The sequence below is a fragment of the Moschus berezovskii genome, chromosome 5 (genome assembly GCF_049115385.1).
Source record: "Moschus berezovskii isolate FMDL1 chromosome 5, NW_MosBer_1.0, whole genome shotgun sequence".
In the NCBI taxonomy this organism is placed as follows: Eukaryota; Metazoa; Chordata; class Mammalia; order Artiodactyla; family Moschidae; genus Moschus; species Moschus berezovskii.
The window spans coordinates 68,752,422-68,769,463 of NC_142464.1; the positions used below are offsets into that span (position 1 = coordinate 68,752,422).

Genomic DNA, 17,042 nt, shown 5'->3' on the forward strand with positions numbered 1-17,042 from the left:
CCAATCCAAGAGCATGGACTATCATTCCATGTCTTTGAATTATCTTCTTTTTTTAAAAATTTTTTATTAGAAAACTGAAATTTACAATGTGTTTATATCACTCACTGAGTACATGGCATTTAAAAACAACATCATTACAAAAAGATAACAAAAATACAAAGTCTTAAAACCTACGGGATATGGAAAACGTTATCCACTGAGGCCTTAAATGTAGTAGACTTTACATAAAAAGGAAAAGCAATGAGTATACATGTATATCAGTGTTTATAATTTTCAGTGTATAGGTCTTTCACCTCCTTGTTTAAGTTTATTCCTAGCTGTTTTTAATGTAATAAATGAGATAACTTTTTTTTTAAACTTTCTCTGTCATTGTGTAAAGAACTACAATGGATTTATGTATTTGGCTACCTTGCTGAATTCATTTATTAATTCTGATAGTTTTTGTGTGAAGACTAGGGTTCTCCATGTAGAGTATCATATTATATCCAAATAGTGACAGTTTTACCGCTTCCCTTCCAATTTGAATACATTTTGATTTGTTTATTTGGCTGTGTTGGGTCTCTGTTGCGGCATGCGGGATCTTCATTGCATCATGGGGGTCTTTTGTGTGGCACACAGACTCTCTAGTTGTGGCTGAAAAACTTAGTTGCTCCATGGCATGTGGGATCTTAGTTCCCTGACCAAGGACTGAACCCATGCCCCCTGCGCTAGAAGCAGATTCTCAACAACTGGACCATCAGGGAAGTCTTGATTTCATTGTTGAACTCATTGGGTTTTTAGTAGCATGTTGTTTAGTTTCCATATGTTCATTTTTTTCCAATTTTTCTTCCTGTGATTGATTTCTGGTTTCATAGAATTTTGGTCAGAAAAGCTGCTTGAAATAGTTTCTACCCTTTTAAATTTGTTGAGTCTTGTTTTATGACTTAGTATGTGATCTATTCTAGATAATGTTCCATGTGCCCTTGAAAAGAATCTGTCTTCTGGTTTTTTTGGATAGAGTGTTTTGTAGATATCAATTAACTTCAAATGATTGTATCATTTAGAACCTCTGTTGCCGTATTGAGTTTTTTCTCTGAATAATCTATTGATGTCAGTGGGATGTTAAGGTCCTTTATTATTGTATTATCGTCATGGAGTGTTAAAATCTATTATTATTGTATTATTGTTAGTTTCTCCCTTTATGTCTGTTAGTATTTCTTTTTAATATATATTTAGGTGCTTCTCTGTTGGAGGCATTTATGTTAACAAGCGTGTTATCTTCTTGCATCGATCCCTTTATCATTATATAATGCCCTTCTTTGCTTTTCTTTATGGGCTTTGTTTTAAAATCTATTTTGTCTGATGTGAATATGGCTATCCCTGCTTTCTTATTTTTTCCATTTTCTTGAGCTATCTTTTTTTTATCTCTTCCCTTTTGGTCTACGTATGTCTTTCACCCTGAAGTGAGTCTCATGTAGGCAGCATATTGCAGGTTCTTGGTTTTGTTTTGTTTTTCCATTCAATCTGCTACTCTGTGTCTTCTGATTGGAGCGTTAGTCCATTGACATTTGAGGTAATTATGGAGAAGGCAATAGCAAGCCACTCCAGTACTATTGCCTGGAAAATCCCATGAATGGAGGGGCCTGGTAGGCTGCAGTCCGTGGGGTCGCTGGGGGGTCGGACACGACTGAGTGACTTCACTTTCACTTTTCACTTTCACACATTGGAGAAGGAAATGGCAACCCACTCCAGTGTTCTTGCCTGGAGAATCCCAGGGACAGGGGAGCCTGGTGGGCTTCCATCTATGGGGTCACACAGAGTCGGACACGACTGAAGTGACTTAGCAGCAGCAGCAGCAGCATGGATAGGTAAGAAGGCAATGGCATCCCACTCCAGTACTCTTGCCTGGAAAATCCCATGGACGGAGGAGCCTGGTAGGCTGCAGTCCATGGGGTCGCGAAGAGTCAGACAGGACTGAGCGCCTTCATTTTCACTTTTCACTTTCATGCATTGGAGAAGGAAATGGCAACCCACTCCAGTGTTCTTGCCTGGAGAATCCCAGGGACGGGGGAGCCTGGTGGGCTTCCGTCTATGGGGTCACACAGAGTCGGACACAACTGAAGCAACTTAGCAGCAGCAGCATGTACTAATTGCCATTTAATCCTTGTTTTTCAGTTCTTATAGTTCTGTTTCTTTTGTTTGTTTCTTTTTCCTTTTGTGGTTTGATAATTTTCTTTTGTGGTATGCTTGATTTCCTTTATATTCTTTTCAAAATATACTGTTGTATATTTTTGATTTGTGGTTATCATGGAGCTCGAGTATGTTAACTCAAAACTATATCTACTGGCTTTAAGATGATAGTCATCCAGTTTCAAACACACTGAAAGATCTATATATTTATACTGCCATCACCCATATTTTGTGATTTTTTATATACTATTTTACATTGTTATGTATATCCTTTTACTGTTAATTGTAGTTATAATTTTTTTTTTTACAATTTTTTGATTCTATTTTGATCTATGTACTCTCCAAAATCACTGCAGCCATGAAATTAGAAGATGCTTACTCCTTGGAAGAAAAGCTATGACCAACCTAGACAGCATATTCAAAAGCAGAGACAGTACTTTACCAACAAAGGTCCATCTAGTCAAACCTATGGTTTTTCCAGTAGTCATGTATGGATGGGAGAGTTGGACTATAAGGAAAGCTGAGCACCGAAGAATTGAAGCATTTGAACTGTGGTGTTGGAGAAAACTCTTGGGAGTCCCTTGGACTGCAGGGAGATCCAACCAGTCCATCCTAAAGAAATCAGTCCTGAATATTCATTGGAAAGACTGATGCTGAAGCTGAAACTCCAATATTTTGGCCACCTGATGTGAAGAACTGAGTCATTGGAAAAGACCCCGATGCTGGGAAAGATTGAAGGTGGGAGGAGAAGGGGACGACAGAGGATGAGATGGTTGGATGGCATCACCGACACGAGGGACATGAGTTTGAGTAGGCTTCAGGAGTTGGTGATGGACAGGGAAGCCTGGAGTGCTGCAGTCCATGAGGTCGCAAAGAGTTGGACATGACAGAGCAACTGAACTGAAGTGATCGTCAATCCTTTTATGTATTTGCCTTTCCTATTGTGATTTTCCTTGTCCTATAAATTCTTGTTTCTTTTCTTAGAGAATATCCTTCAATATTTCTTTTAGGGTAGGTTTAATATTCTTTTAGTTTTTGCTTGTGAGAAACTTTTTCTCTTCTATTCTAAATGATAATCTTGCTGGGTAGAGTATCCTGGGTTTCAGGTTTTTCCTTTCAGGACTTTGAATCTATCATGCCACTCATTTCTGACCTGCAGAGTTTTCTGCAGAGAAATCTACTGATAGTGCTAATGGGGTTCCCTTATAACTGACTCTTTGTTTTCCTCTTGCCTCCTTGAGAATCCTTTCTTTATCTTTAAATTTGTCGTTTTAGGGAATTCCCTGGCAGTTGAGTTTTTAGCACTTGGCACTTTTACTGCTCTGGCTTGGGTTTGATCTCTGGTTGGGGAACTGAGATCCTGCAAGCTTTGCAGCACAGCCAAATAAGATAAAATAAATTCATCATTTTAATTATGATATGTCTTGGTATGGGTCTCTTTGGGTTCATCTTGTTTGGGACCTTCTGTCCTTGTACTTGGTATCTGTTTTCTTCTTTAGGTTTTGGAAGTTTTCATCCATAGCTTCTTCAGATACTCTTTCAATTCTTGTTCTCTTTTCTTTCTGTTAACACCTGTTATGTGTCAGTTGTCATGTTTGAAATCATCTTATAGATCTCATATGTTGCGTTTGTTCTTTCATTGTCTTTCTGTCTGCTGTTCTCATTTAGTGATTTCCATTATTCTATCTTCCAAGTCACTTATTTGTTCTGTGGCATTTACTCTGCTGTTCATTGGTTCTAGATTTGTTTTTCGTCTCGACAATTATATTATCTATATTTGATGGTTCATCTTTATAGTTTCTAGTTCTGTGTTTGGTGATGTGCATTTCTATCGATACTCTTAATACCATTAGTGTTTTATTATCTCCTTTTTGAACTCGGTCTAGCAGACTGATGAGCTCATTTTACTATTTGTTCCCCTTGTTGTGAGTATGATTGGTATTGTGGTGTCCAGAGCCTGTACTGCATGTGAAGCAGGGTTTCCTCTCTGTTCCATGGCTGTCACTGCCCTGTCAGGGGTGGGGTCTGCTCCCCACTTGGAGTAGTAGACCTGAAGTTTGTGCTGCACTGAATTTCTGCACCAGTCTCACTCCAGGCTGTGGCGTGGAGTGAATGGGGCCATGATATTCACCCTTTTGGATTGGGAAGTGGCCCTGCCCAGTTACGTAGAGCTCCTTCTGGCTAACTTGATTGTATAGCAGTTCTTCAGCCAGCTTCCAGTTAGTTTTCTGTGAGAATCGTTCCACATATTGAAGTGATTTCAGTGTGTTTATGGGGAGAGGTGAGCTCCACATCTTTCTAGTCTACCATCTTATTCCCTTTCAGCCTTGGCATTCTTGAAATGTAAGTTTTCGAAGTGAATTATATAAAGTTGATCACTGAAGGAAACACTGTGAACACATTATAAAAATAGAGGAGAACCTAGGGGAAAGTCAAAAGAAGAAACATTTTCCATCTTTCTTCCAGGATGACAGGGATGATCAGACAGACTGTGTGAGTTTTAGGGGGCCTATAAATAGCACCCCTGTTACACCTGGGGCTTCCCTGGTGGCTCAAATGGTAAAGAACTTGTCTGCAATTCAAGAGACCTGGGTTCAGTCCCTGGGTCGGGAAGATTCCCTGCAGAAGGAAATGGCAACCCACTTCAGGACTCTTGCCTGGAGAATTCCATGGACAGAGGAGTCTGGTGGGCTACAGTCTATAGGATTGCAAAGAGTTGGACATGATTGAGCAACTAGCTTTTACTTTCTTACACCTGAGTTTGTAACCAATAAAGAGAAAAAAAAAAATGTTCAGGGATGTGGCTTTAGATCATCAGTCAGGGAGGCTTGTGAAATACTTTAGAAGTAGAACCAGAACTTTCCATCTAATCCAGACACAGCTGAAGACATGCAAGTCTCTCCACCCAATTCACAAGGCACATGGCAGAGAGCAGTCTGGAATGCACGCCCACCTTCTGCAGAAACACTGGCAGACAGTGGAAGGGGTAGGGAGTGAGATATGCCCCGTTCTCTTTTCCAATTTCACTAACTAAATAAACTCAATTTTCCTTTCATGTAGAGTGATGAGTAGGTAGGGAGAGAGTCTATGAGTGTTTCTCTCGGGAAGGCCTTCTACACTGGGAACATGAGGAATGAGGATTGAGTTCCCTTCAGGAGATTAAAGAGAAGAGTTTCGAATTAGTGGGAGATGAGGGATAATTGGAGCTATTATGCTGAACTAGGATAGGTACATTTTGCAATCTTCAAAAAGTCCTGATAACTCAGTCGTTAGCAGTGTGTTTTGTTTAGCCAGTGTGGTGTGTTGTAAGAGTAAGTACAGGAAAGGCAGCATAATGTGAAGAGAATGCATTTGGGTATCAGACTGCCTGGGTTTGACTCCCAGATCTGCCTCTTGCTGTGTGACCCTGAACATATTACTTAACCATCCTGTGCCTCATTTCCTAATCTATAAAATGGGGGTAATGATGGTACCTAATTCATAGGACTGTTTGAGAGGGTTAAATGAATTAATATATAGAAAACATTTTAGAACAATGTGTATCACATAGAAAGCACTATTCAAAATACACATTATTAGGGACTTACCTGGTGATCCAGTGTTTAAGATTCTATGCTTCTAATGCAGGGGGCACCTGTTTGATCCCTGATCAGGGAACTAAGATCCCGCATGCACGGTCCACACAGAGTATACATAATTAATGTTCATATTGCTGTGTGAGAATATTATTTAAACTGTAGATATATAAAGCCAGTGCATTCTGCGCAATTGACAAGAGCCCTAAGGAAAAAATGCAGTGTTGGCAAAATCAAATGTTCTGTCTTCTTTTCCTTCATTCTGCCTCTCCTATTTTTTTAGGAGTCCAGTAACTCCACTGCTCAAAGTTCTACAGCCTCTGCAGGTCTCCTGTCTTAGCAGGCCTTCATTCTTATGATGACTGTATTTTCTATGACAAAAATTGGGACTCATGCTGAGAAACTATGAAGTAGATAGGATTTGGTTTGCAAGTACTAAGGGTGTGAAACTATAAACTTAATTTTCCTTATAAGTGAAATGGGGATATTGCCTTGTACCATACAGCCATAATTGGTGACTAAAATGTGGATAATGATACCTGAAAGATTTCCTGTGAAAATTCTCCCATTTGTCGCTTCTTCTTAGTTTTCCCATCCCCTAGATAAAAACTGAAATTCAATGTGTGCTGTGTATGTAGGAGGTGTTCCACAAATGTTGATGAATTGAAGCTATCCTAGCTTTCTGTTAACTGATTAAAGCATTTGTTATATGATGTGTATATACAGTTAAGTCGTTATAACAAATGGAGCACTCATGTGCCCTGTGAAGTTTTCAAAATATGTCCATATGTTTTTACTTATTACCTTTGCAATTATCCCTGTGACCAGAATGCTGTCTCATCCTGGATCTTTACATGGGTAACTCCTTGTCATTTGGGTCCTAGATTAAGTGTCATCTTATCAGTGTCTTCACTAGTGAGTTTTATCAAATATTTAAATAAGAAATAACACCAATTTAGTGCAAACTATTCCAGAGACTAGAAGACGAGGGGATATTTCCCACAAAATTTATAAGGCCAACATAACCCTGATACCAACATTGACAAAGATACTATGAGGAGAAAATTATAGACCAGTATCCTTCATCAACAGAAACATAGAACAAAAATCCTAAATAAATGTTAGCAAATTGAATTCGACAGTACATAAAAGGATAAGACATTATTAGTTAGATCCTCTTTAATGTTTTTCAAGGATATAAATTAGAGATTTCCTTTATTACCACCTCAGCTATTCAGATAATGCTCCTCTGACTATGATTCCATGTGGAGCCTGGGCTTTCCTGGTGGCTCAGTGGTAAAGAATCTACTTACCAATGCAGGAGATGCGAGTTCGATTCCTCATCTGGGAGATCCTCTGGAGGAGGGCATGCCAACCCATTCCAGTATTCTTGCCCAGGGAAATCCCATGGACCGAGAAGCCTGGAGGGCTACAGTCCATGGGGCTGCAAAGAGTTGGACACAACTCAGCAAGTAAACAATAAACAGCACCACCACGTGGAGCCTGGGTCACAGGGGTCGAGGATTCATACAGATTACAAATATTTCATTATGCCATTGCAGTTTGGGTCTTTATCAAGAATTAAGGTATATTTTGGATATGAAAGTAAAAGTATTTTGCAGTATTGGCTAAAGTGTATTTTGATTCCAAAGTTTTCATTTTCAGTTTTGGTATTTTCGTAACAGACATTTTCTTTGTTTTGCAGATCAAGATATTTTGGAAACTATATTAATAGACAGCTATATCTTCCCAAGTACCACAATAGTAAGTGTATAACTTTTATATAATTAGCTGTCACATGAGTGTTATTTAGAAAGTACTAAAAATAAGCCATGGGATTTAAATAACTAGTCTGTTTAATGCTAAGACCTCTTCAAAACACAGCCTTAACTCTTTTCTACTTCTAAGTTTCTAGTGTAGATCCTACTCCTTTCATTTTGATGAACATGCCAGAAATTGTCCTTTTTGAAAGTTTTATTTTTTACTGAATTTTTTTTCTAGTTTGCAGTCCTTTTCTATCTCCCAGTTTAATCAGATGATGTGAAAATAGTCATTCCCCTGCTCTCTTGAAAAATCATGGAATGGGAAATATTGCTGTTAGATATTATTTGTATGCTATTCCTTCTCTGTGTTTCCCCTTGGTAGCCAGATCATTTGAACAGTCTTATCATTGTGATGCTGTATGATTTCCAAGACAGAAAATTTCAAGCCCGTCTCCTTTCTGATAATGAAGAGTCTATAGCAGAAGTTCTAGAAGTAGAGAACCTTCTTAACAGGTAACTGTAAAGGTTAAAAGGATGTTTTATATGAATTCATTATTAGTATTTCACTGGTGAAATAGTATACAATATAATGTGTGGATAAGTTGTTAAAATTTTATAGAGAGAAAAAATATAAACATTCATAAGTTTCTTGAGTTCCTTTAAAAACAGATCTTGAACAAAGTAAATATTCTACTTAAATTCAGGTTGTTTTGAAAGCTTGAATTGTAAGATCCAATTTGTAAGTATTTGGAAAATCATGAAAAATTCCTGACAATTTTTAGCACATAATAACTTACACTTCATTTGAAACAGCTATTTTATTTACTTGGCTTTGTTTCCAGCTCTTAAAAAAAACTAACATGTATCAAACAAGAAAATTCCAATTAGATAAGAACCCACCACTTTGCCAAATCGAAAAAGGAATCTACAGCTTTTACAAATTAATGTCAGTAGTTAAGAGCAAAACTAACATATTTAAAATTTGTTTTCCTTTTACCCTAAATATCAGCCGAAGCCTAGCATGAGGACAATAATAGCACCTACCTAAAAAGGTGGTTGGGAGAACTAATTAAATTAACGTGTGTAAAATGCTGAGCTAGGAGCCAGACACATAGTAGATGATAGTAGATGGTCATTCACTAAATGCTGCTATTGTTAGGGCTGCAGGATCCTAGTTCCCCAACCAGGGATGGAACCCATGCCCCCTACTGTGGAAACGCAGTGTCTTAACTGGACCAGCAGGGAAGTCTCCTGTGCTCTTAAGCCTTAATAGAAAGCACAACATAGCAAACAACAGCAATCCTGTAGGAAGATGTTTACCTGGTGAATAATCCAAAACAGTTGTTATATCTCATTTTATCTGTTCTGTTCAGTCACTCAGTCGTGTCCGACTCTTTGCGACCCCATGGACTGTAGCCTACCAGGCTTCTCCGTCCATGGGATTCTCCAGGCAAGAATACTGGAGTGGGCTACCATTTCCTTCTCCAGGGGATCTTCCCGACCCAGGGATCGAACCCGGGTCTCCCGCATTGGAGGCAGACGCTTTAACCTCTGAGCCACCAGGGAAGCCCCATCTCATTTTATATTGTTATGGAAAACTCCAGCAGTTTCATTTTGAAGGTTGAGACCAAAAGAGTCACTGAATGGAGTTATAGTAATAACTTACCTTTATTGAAGAACACTTAAGATGTATCAATCACTATTACAGGAAGCTCTTTACATAACAATTCTTTGAAGTGAATTTTGTTACCAACCTGTATTTTTACACAGAGGAAAACTGAAGCACAGACATGTTAAAGGAACCTGTCTAATGCCATAGAGCTAGAAAGAGAAGTGCCAGAATTCAAATTCAGGAAGGCTAACTCTAGAGAACTTCCCTGTAGCTCAAACGGTAAAGAATCTGCCTGCAGTGCAGGAGACCCAGGTTCAATCAATTCATGGATCAGGAAGATCCTCTGGAGAAGATGGAATGGCAATCCACTCCAGTATTCTAGCCTGGAGAATCCCAAGGACAGAGGAGCCTGGTGGGCTACAGTCTACAGGGTCCCAAAGAGTCAGACGCAACTGAGTGACTAACACTTTCACTTTCACTTCAGAGCTCAAGATTTAACCATTTATATGCTACTGTTCCTGCCATTTAAGATAGTGAATCTTGGGTAAAGTTTGCTAGACGATGACAGATATGACATAGTAATATGTCAGTTGTAGCCATGAGAAATTTTGGGATGGAGAAAAGCAAAAGCAGTTGAATGTATGTACCTTAGATAAGCAAGGATCTTGCTCCTGTTTACTATATAGGTTCCTGGGCAACCACTTCACCCCCCATACCAGTACTAGGCAACCTGCCTCTGAGGATGGGTACCCAGGATGGGTGCAGATACATTGGAGAAAAAGTGGTGGGCAGTGTGCTTTGGGACAAGCTCTGAGTTTCAGCTTTCCTGAACTGCTTTCAGTTTCCGTTTGTTTTAGGACTAAGGAGATTTTCATGGAAATCTCAACTTAGTGTGTATAATGAGAGCTGAGGTTCGGCTAAAGCGGCCAGGAAACCCACAGAGCTCTAACCAAGTAAGAAAGACCAGACGGTGGTTTCAGCAGCAGCAGATTCTTAGCCGAGAATGCTAGTAAGGCAGGTAGGAAATAGGACAAGCAAAGACCATGGCTCACGAGGCCAGAAGAGTCAGAAGATACTATTATCTAAGGTTCCTGATTCCTCAGATTTTTACTTTTCCTCGTAATACATACCGTGCTACCTCCTGCCTGGAGGAGGTTCAGTTCAGTTCAGTTCAGTCGCTCAGTCGTGTCCGACTCTCCGCGACCCCATGAATCACAGCACGCCAGGCCTCCCTGTCCATCACCAACTCCCGGAGTACACTCAAACTCATGTCCACAGAGTCGGTGATGCCATCCAGCCATCTCATTCTCCGTCGTCCCCTTCTCCTCCCGCCCCCAACCTTTCCCAGCATCAGAGTCTTTTCCAGTGAGTCAACTCGTCTCATGAGGTGGCCAAAGTATTGGAGTTTCAGCTTTAGCATCAGTCCCTCCAATGAACATCCAGGATTGATCTCCTTTAGAATGGACTGGTTGGATCTCCTTGCAGTATAAGGGACTCTCAAGAGTCTTCTCCAACACCACAGTTCAAAAGCATCGATTCTTCGGCGATCAGCTTTCTTCACAGTCCAACTCTCACATCCATACATGACCACGGGAAAAACCATTGCCTTGACTAGACGGACCTTGGTCGGCAAAGTAATGTCTCTGCTTTTTAATATACTATCAAGGTTGGTCATAACTTTCCTTCCAAGGAGCAAGCGTCTTTTAATTTCATGGCTGCAATCAGCATCTGCAGTGATTTTGGAGCCCAAAAAAACAAAGTCTGACACTGTTTCCACTGTTTTTCCATCTATTTCCCATGAAGTGATGGGACCAGATGCCATGATCTTCGTTTTCTGAATGTTGAGCTTCAAGCCAACCTTTTCACTCTCCTCTTTCACTTTCATCAAGAGGCTTTTGAGTTCCTCTTCACTTTCTGCCATAAGGGTAGTGTCATCTGCATATCTGAGGTTATTGATATTTCTCCCAGCAATCTTGATTCCAGCTTGTGCTTCTTCCAGCCCAGCGTTCCTCATGATGTACTCTGCATATAAGTTAAATAAGCAAGGTGACAATATACAACCTTGACGCACTCCTTTTCCTATTTGGAACCAGTCTGTTGTTCCATGACCGGTTCTAACTGTTGCTTCCTGACCTGCATACAGGTTTCTCAAGAGGCAGGTCAGGTGGTCTGGGATTCCCATCTCTTTCAGAATGTTCCACAGTTTATTGTGATCCACACAGTCAAAGGCTTTGGCATAGTCAATGAAGCAGAAATAGATGTTTTTCTGAAACTCTCTTGCTTTCTCCATGATCCAGCGGATGTTGGCAATTTGATCTCTGGTGCCTCTGCCTTTTCTAAAACCTGCTTGAACATCTGGGAGTTCACGGTTTACATACTGCTGAAGCCTGGCTTGGAGGATTTTGAGCATGACTTTACTAGCGTGTGAGATGAGTGCAATTGTGCGGTAGTTGGAGCATTCTTTGGCATTGCCTTTCTTTGGGATTGGAATGAAGACTGACCTCTTCCAGTCCTGTGGCCACTGCTGAGTTTTCCAAATCTGCTGGCATATTGAGTGCAGCACTTTCACAGCATCATCTTTCAAGACTTGAAATAGCTCAACTGGAATTCCATCACCACCACTAGCTTTGTTCGTTATCTAGTTACATTCCTGTCAGTGCAACAGAAACTACCCGAACCAATCGGGCTTCGTATAATACAGATCTTATTCCCACATTAGTAAATTATTTTATATCCAATTCATGCTATGCTCGATTCATAATATGTTATAGGAGAAATGTGTGTATTTAGTGGTTGAATTGAAGAGAATAGTAGTGTAATATACTGGTATAAGGATAACACTGAGAAAATCCATGTATAATGAGAAAGATAATGCTAAGAAAATACGTGTATAAAGATAACCTAGAAGGTTTTAATCAAGAATCGCAGCTTTCAAGTAATAGAAGCTATTTTCAGTTAACATGAGCAAAAATGGAAAATGTTCTTAAATAGATCCTGGAATGTCTCATGCAATTCAAAGACTCAGGAAAAGGATGAAATCAGGAACTGGAAAGATGTCGGGATTTTCTTTGTCTCTTTATCTTTTTATTTCTGCTTCTCTCTTAATATCTGCTTCGTTCTCCTTTTCTCTCCTGATCTGCCTTCTCTGTTTCTAGTCTACAAGGAAAAAGCTTTACTGCTGCACCCCAGGTCTTAAGCTTACTTGTTACACTTGTATATTAGTTTCTTCACTTAGATTAATTTATTATCTCTATACCCAATTCTAAATTCTACCCCCTTTCAGGGAATGTAATTGGCTCCTCATGGGTCAAGTGCATTCCTTTGGGCCAGTCCTCCATAGCTAATGGAGTAGAATTCTGAACTGGGAATGTTGGAGGCCAATGTTGGAGGCCTCTATAGATCATCTGGGCCTTGGGGCTGGGCAGTATTGTCCCCAGGGAAGTAGAATCATTTTAAGCTTGAAGTATACCTTAGTATGTTTCTACCAAGACGATGAAGACTAATTTTAAGAGGTGATAGAAGAAGAAGCGGTTATTTAACAAGAAACTGAATGAGAATCATTTTCTCCTTATAAAAATTGTGTTTGATCTTTGTTGTTGTCTCCACCAGAGATCCTTGTGTTTTATCACTCTGTATTCCAACTGGTATCTTTTTCTTCGTTTGTTCATGGCTCTAGGGATAGAATCCAAGATGAACCTATTATCATTCATTTATGTATTATTTTTGGCTGTGCTGGGTCTTTGTTGCTGCGTGGGCTACTCTTTAGTTGCCGTCCGTGGGCTTCTCATTTTGATGGCTTATCGTGGTGGCTTCTCCTGTTGGGGAGCACAGGCTCTCAGGTGCTCAGGCTTCGGTAGTTGTGGCTCATGGGCTCAGTAATTGCAGTTCTTGAGCTCTTGAGCACAGGCTCAACAGTTGTGGTATGTGGGTTTAGTTGTTCTGTGGCATGTGGGATCTTCCCAGATCAAGGATGAACCTGTGGCTCCTGCATTGGCAGGCAGGTTCTTTACTGCTGAGCTACCAGGGAAGCCCTATCTTTTTGATATATGCAAGGGCTTTAAGAACTCATTCCTTGTACAAATGCAACTATCTTTGAAATAGTGTGACCGGATTAAATAAAAGGAGACCACAGCTTCTTCCTTTCTTTCTCTGCATGCCTCGTACTAGCCCAAGAATCTGATTCTGTCAAATAATCTGTTGGACTTTGGTGAGGCAAAACTAGAAAATGGACACTGAAATTAGAAAATGGGCAGTGTAAGACTGGAGAAGCAACAGGAGAGGAAAAACTGAGTAGCTCTTCCTCCCAAATCACCCAAAACTATCCTGTTACACTCAAGGCACCACCAGCTTCTTAGATATTATCCTTGGTTCTTCTTTCCTGCCCTCCCTGGTGCCCCTGCCATACCTATTACATCAAGTTCTGTAACTCCAGTTGGAAGCCATATGCTGAATGTGTCTACTTGTTTCCATTTCCACTCCTACTATCCAAACTCAAGCCATTTATAATCTGTCACTTGGACTACTGCGATAGCTTCTTCATTCCCCACCTGTAATTCTTCCTTTTTCACAATCTCTTCCATAGATAAAGTGATCTTTTAAAAATGTAGTTATATAGTCATGACAGAGTGTCTTGGATCAAACTTATTCATTCCTCCTATAAATAACTGTGCGTGCTAAGTCGCTTCAGTTGTATCCAACTTTTGTGACCCTATGGACTGTAACCTGTCAGGCTCCTCTGTCCATGACATTCTCCAGGCAAGAATACTGGAGTGGGTTGCCATTTCCTTCTCCAGAGGATCTTCCAGACCCAGGGGTTGAATCCGCATCTCTTACATCTCCTGGATTGGCAGGCATGTTCTTTACCACTAGTGGCCACCTGGGAAGCCCCTATAAGTAACTAGATGGACAAAATATATGAGGCAAGGATTTTAGACATTAGACAAAAAGCAGCACAGAGATTTAATCCTTAAGAAAATGAAAACAAATGAGGTGAGCCCTAGAATAGTCCTGGCTTTATGCTTACAGGTACTTTCCAAATGCAGTGCGGGAAGGAGGATCTCTAGAGAAAACTGTAGTCTTACTAAATTAAGAAAACAGAGATCAGAGTTTGGATATGATCATTTTTCTTCTTGATTTTATTAATGTGGTAAGGTTATTTATCTTGAATGATTTGTGAATGTTAAAACCATTTTTAACATTCATGGATTTGGGGGATAAATCACACTTGTTTATGGGGTTTTATCTCTCATACTCTTTCCACCCCTTCTTTGGAAACTCAGCCCTTTTTACTTAGTAAATATTGTGAAACAGTTCTCAGTATAATGTCTGATTTTTTATTTCTATGGGAAATTCAAGCAGTTCACTGAAGATTATCTTTTGGCATTAAGAAAATATATTTAAAGAGAGCCACATTTCTTTTGTGTTAGGCGTTACTAATTGCACTTCAAAACTTGAGATGTTTTGAGAATTCCCTGGTGGTCTAGTGGTTAGGACTCAGTGCTTTTACTATGGAAGGCCTGAGTTCAGTTCCTGGTTGGGGAACTAAAATCCTACAAGCCATGTGGCACAGCAAAAAAACAAAGACAAAACCCACCACCACCACCAACAAAAGACAAAACAAAACAAAAAACCCCTTGAAATCATTTATTCTTTGTATATAAAATTTCTGATAATTTTAAGCTAAAAAAGAATAAAACCCATTTCTTTTAAAAAATAAACTAAGAGAAAATGGTGTACTAGGTAGGATTCCTTTTTGACAACCAGACAGGAGTCCAACTCAGATTAGGCAAAAGAGAAATTTTATTATAAAGTATCTCACCAAAGAATTGCACAGTGAGACCTGCAGGAAGGACGTTGATGTGGTTATGCTTCTACTAACTACATCCTGTGACTCAGATACCCTCAGGACTCTCTTCCACTCTGGTCTCTGCTTCTTTGTGTGCTTTTGCTTCATTCTTACATCTTCTTTTTCTGTTTGTAGAATGGGAAACTTGGCTGCTGTCAACTCAGGAGCTTTATATTGTACAGCACCAAAAACCAGAAAGACTGACTTGGCTTTCTGTTACTACACACAGAAATTCACTTGACTGGTTTGGGTCAAGTGCCCACCCTCTGCCGATCAGCTATGGTCAAGGAGACAGAGTCAGTGCGCAATACCTCCCGGTGATTTAGGCCATAAGATTAAAAAAGAATCATTGGGTTTTCATTTTATGCTAACCAGTTCTTGTTTTTCTTTCCTGTTATTTGTAACTATGAGATATGAGATAATCAGAGCTGGGAAGGACTTGATACCAATTCATGAAAGCTCCTTAATCTTGTCAACACTACACTCTTGCCATCTCTGATAACACAGACTGACCTATAGTGAGTGCCTGCCAGGCATGGTGCTTGGTGACACCCATGGTACTAAGTGAAATTCACTGAATTGTGTCCAACTTTTTGCAACCCCATGGACTATACAGTCCATGGAATTTTCCAGGCCAGAATACTGGAGTGGGATCTTCTCCAGGGGATTGTCCCAGTCCAGGGTTTGAACCCAGGTCTCCCACATTGCAGGCGGATTCTTTACCAGCTAAGCCACCAGGGAAGCCCCATGATACTAATCCCCACAGTAATAGCAAGGTAAGCTGATCACATTCTATAGATGAGAAAACTGAGGCTGGTGAGAGTCAGCATCATACCTGAGGTCACACAGCTAGTAAGTGACAGAGCCTGAATTTAACTTCAAATTTGTCTGACTCTAAGCCCTTCACCTTTACTACATAAAATTTGTCTTTCAACGAGCAGTTGTTATAAACAATTAAGATATACAACTATACAGAGACCGCAAAACCTGGAAAAAAAAAGAAGCAGAATTATTGGCTTTCCATTTTAAAAATTTTGGGGGGGGATTCCCACTTTTAAATATGGCAGATTTTAACTTTAGACTTCAAAAATTTGAAATAGAATTACAGAGTATTATAATTCTAAATCTAATTGTTAATTTTTCAAGTGGAAAATTGATAGTCTTGTCTTCAATGCAGTAGTTACCAAGAATGGATTTTCTATCTCTAGTTTTAAGACAAAATTGGCTGCAGCATTGGCAAGATGTCGAATCAAACATGATGCCCTTTCAATTTACCACATTCTTCCAGAAACAGTTAGGAACCAAGAATTAAGGGCCTCCACCTTGCCACTTTATGCTTGGATAAATACTTGTAAAATCAGGTAAGAGTTCTAATCAAATTCTTTACTCAAGTCACTTGCCTTTCAAAATAATGTGATAAAAGTATTACCTTTTTAATGGATGAGAGGCTCATCTGAGGGAGTGAGTGGGAATTATAGTTTCATTCAGGATTTTATCACCAGATTACCAAAAGTAGTTTAATAAATGTGTTAACTTTTTTGTCTCTAATTTTTTTTTTACTTACTGATGGCTTAAATTATAAGTTCCATTAGATGCAGTATATGCAATGATACGTTTATTTATTGTAGGAAAAAATGCTGATATTAAATACATTTTTTTGTATTATATTTGTAATTATAACCTAATATTATGTATTTACAGCCCTGAAGAAGTTTATTATACTTTGAAGAAAAATGGCTATAATAAAGTCAACTCTGTATTGCATATTGATAATAAAGTCTTTGCTGTGGATCAACATTGCTATGATGTCTTAATTTTTCCATCTCATCTTAAAAGTGATCTTCTAAATATAGATCTTTTTAAAGATTATAAACTTATATTTCAGGTAAACAAATTTTTACTTTCACTGTGGTTCTCAATATTGTGATTCTCTCAATAATCCTGCTCACCCAAAGAATTCCTCTACTTAAAAATAAAACCTAAGAAATTGATTATATTTTGTATAGGTTATCAAGGAGGTTTATAAGGCCTAACTTCCACATAGAAGTATAAAATTAATACTGCTACATCAGTTTTCC

At 39.3% G+C, this 17,042-nt stretch overlaps 1 protein-coding gene across 3 annotated transcripts in view; it reads left to right on the forward strand.

Moving 5' to 3' along the window:
* The window catches only part of NSUN7 (NOP2/Sun RNA methyltransferase family member 7), a 43,786-nt gene that overhangs the window by 8,434 nt on the left and 18,310 nt on the right, over window positions 1–17,042 (forward strand). For all 3 annotated transcript variants that reach the window (XM_088836300.1, XM_055435291.2, XM_088836301.1), the window contains exons 3-6: window positions 7,450–7,508; window positions 7,890–8,020; window positions 16,173–16,325; window positions 16,666–16,849. In XM_088836300.1, coding sequence (XP_088692426.1) covers window positions 7,450–7,508; window positions 7,890–8,020; window positions 16,173–16,325; window positions 16,666–16,849 — 527 coding nt within the window. The remainder of the gene's footprint in view (window positions 1–7,449; window positions 7,509–7,889; window positions 8,021–16,172; window positions 16,326–16,665; window positions 16,850–17,042) is intronic.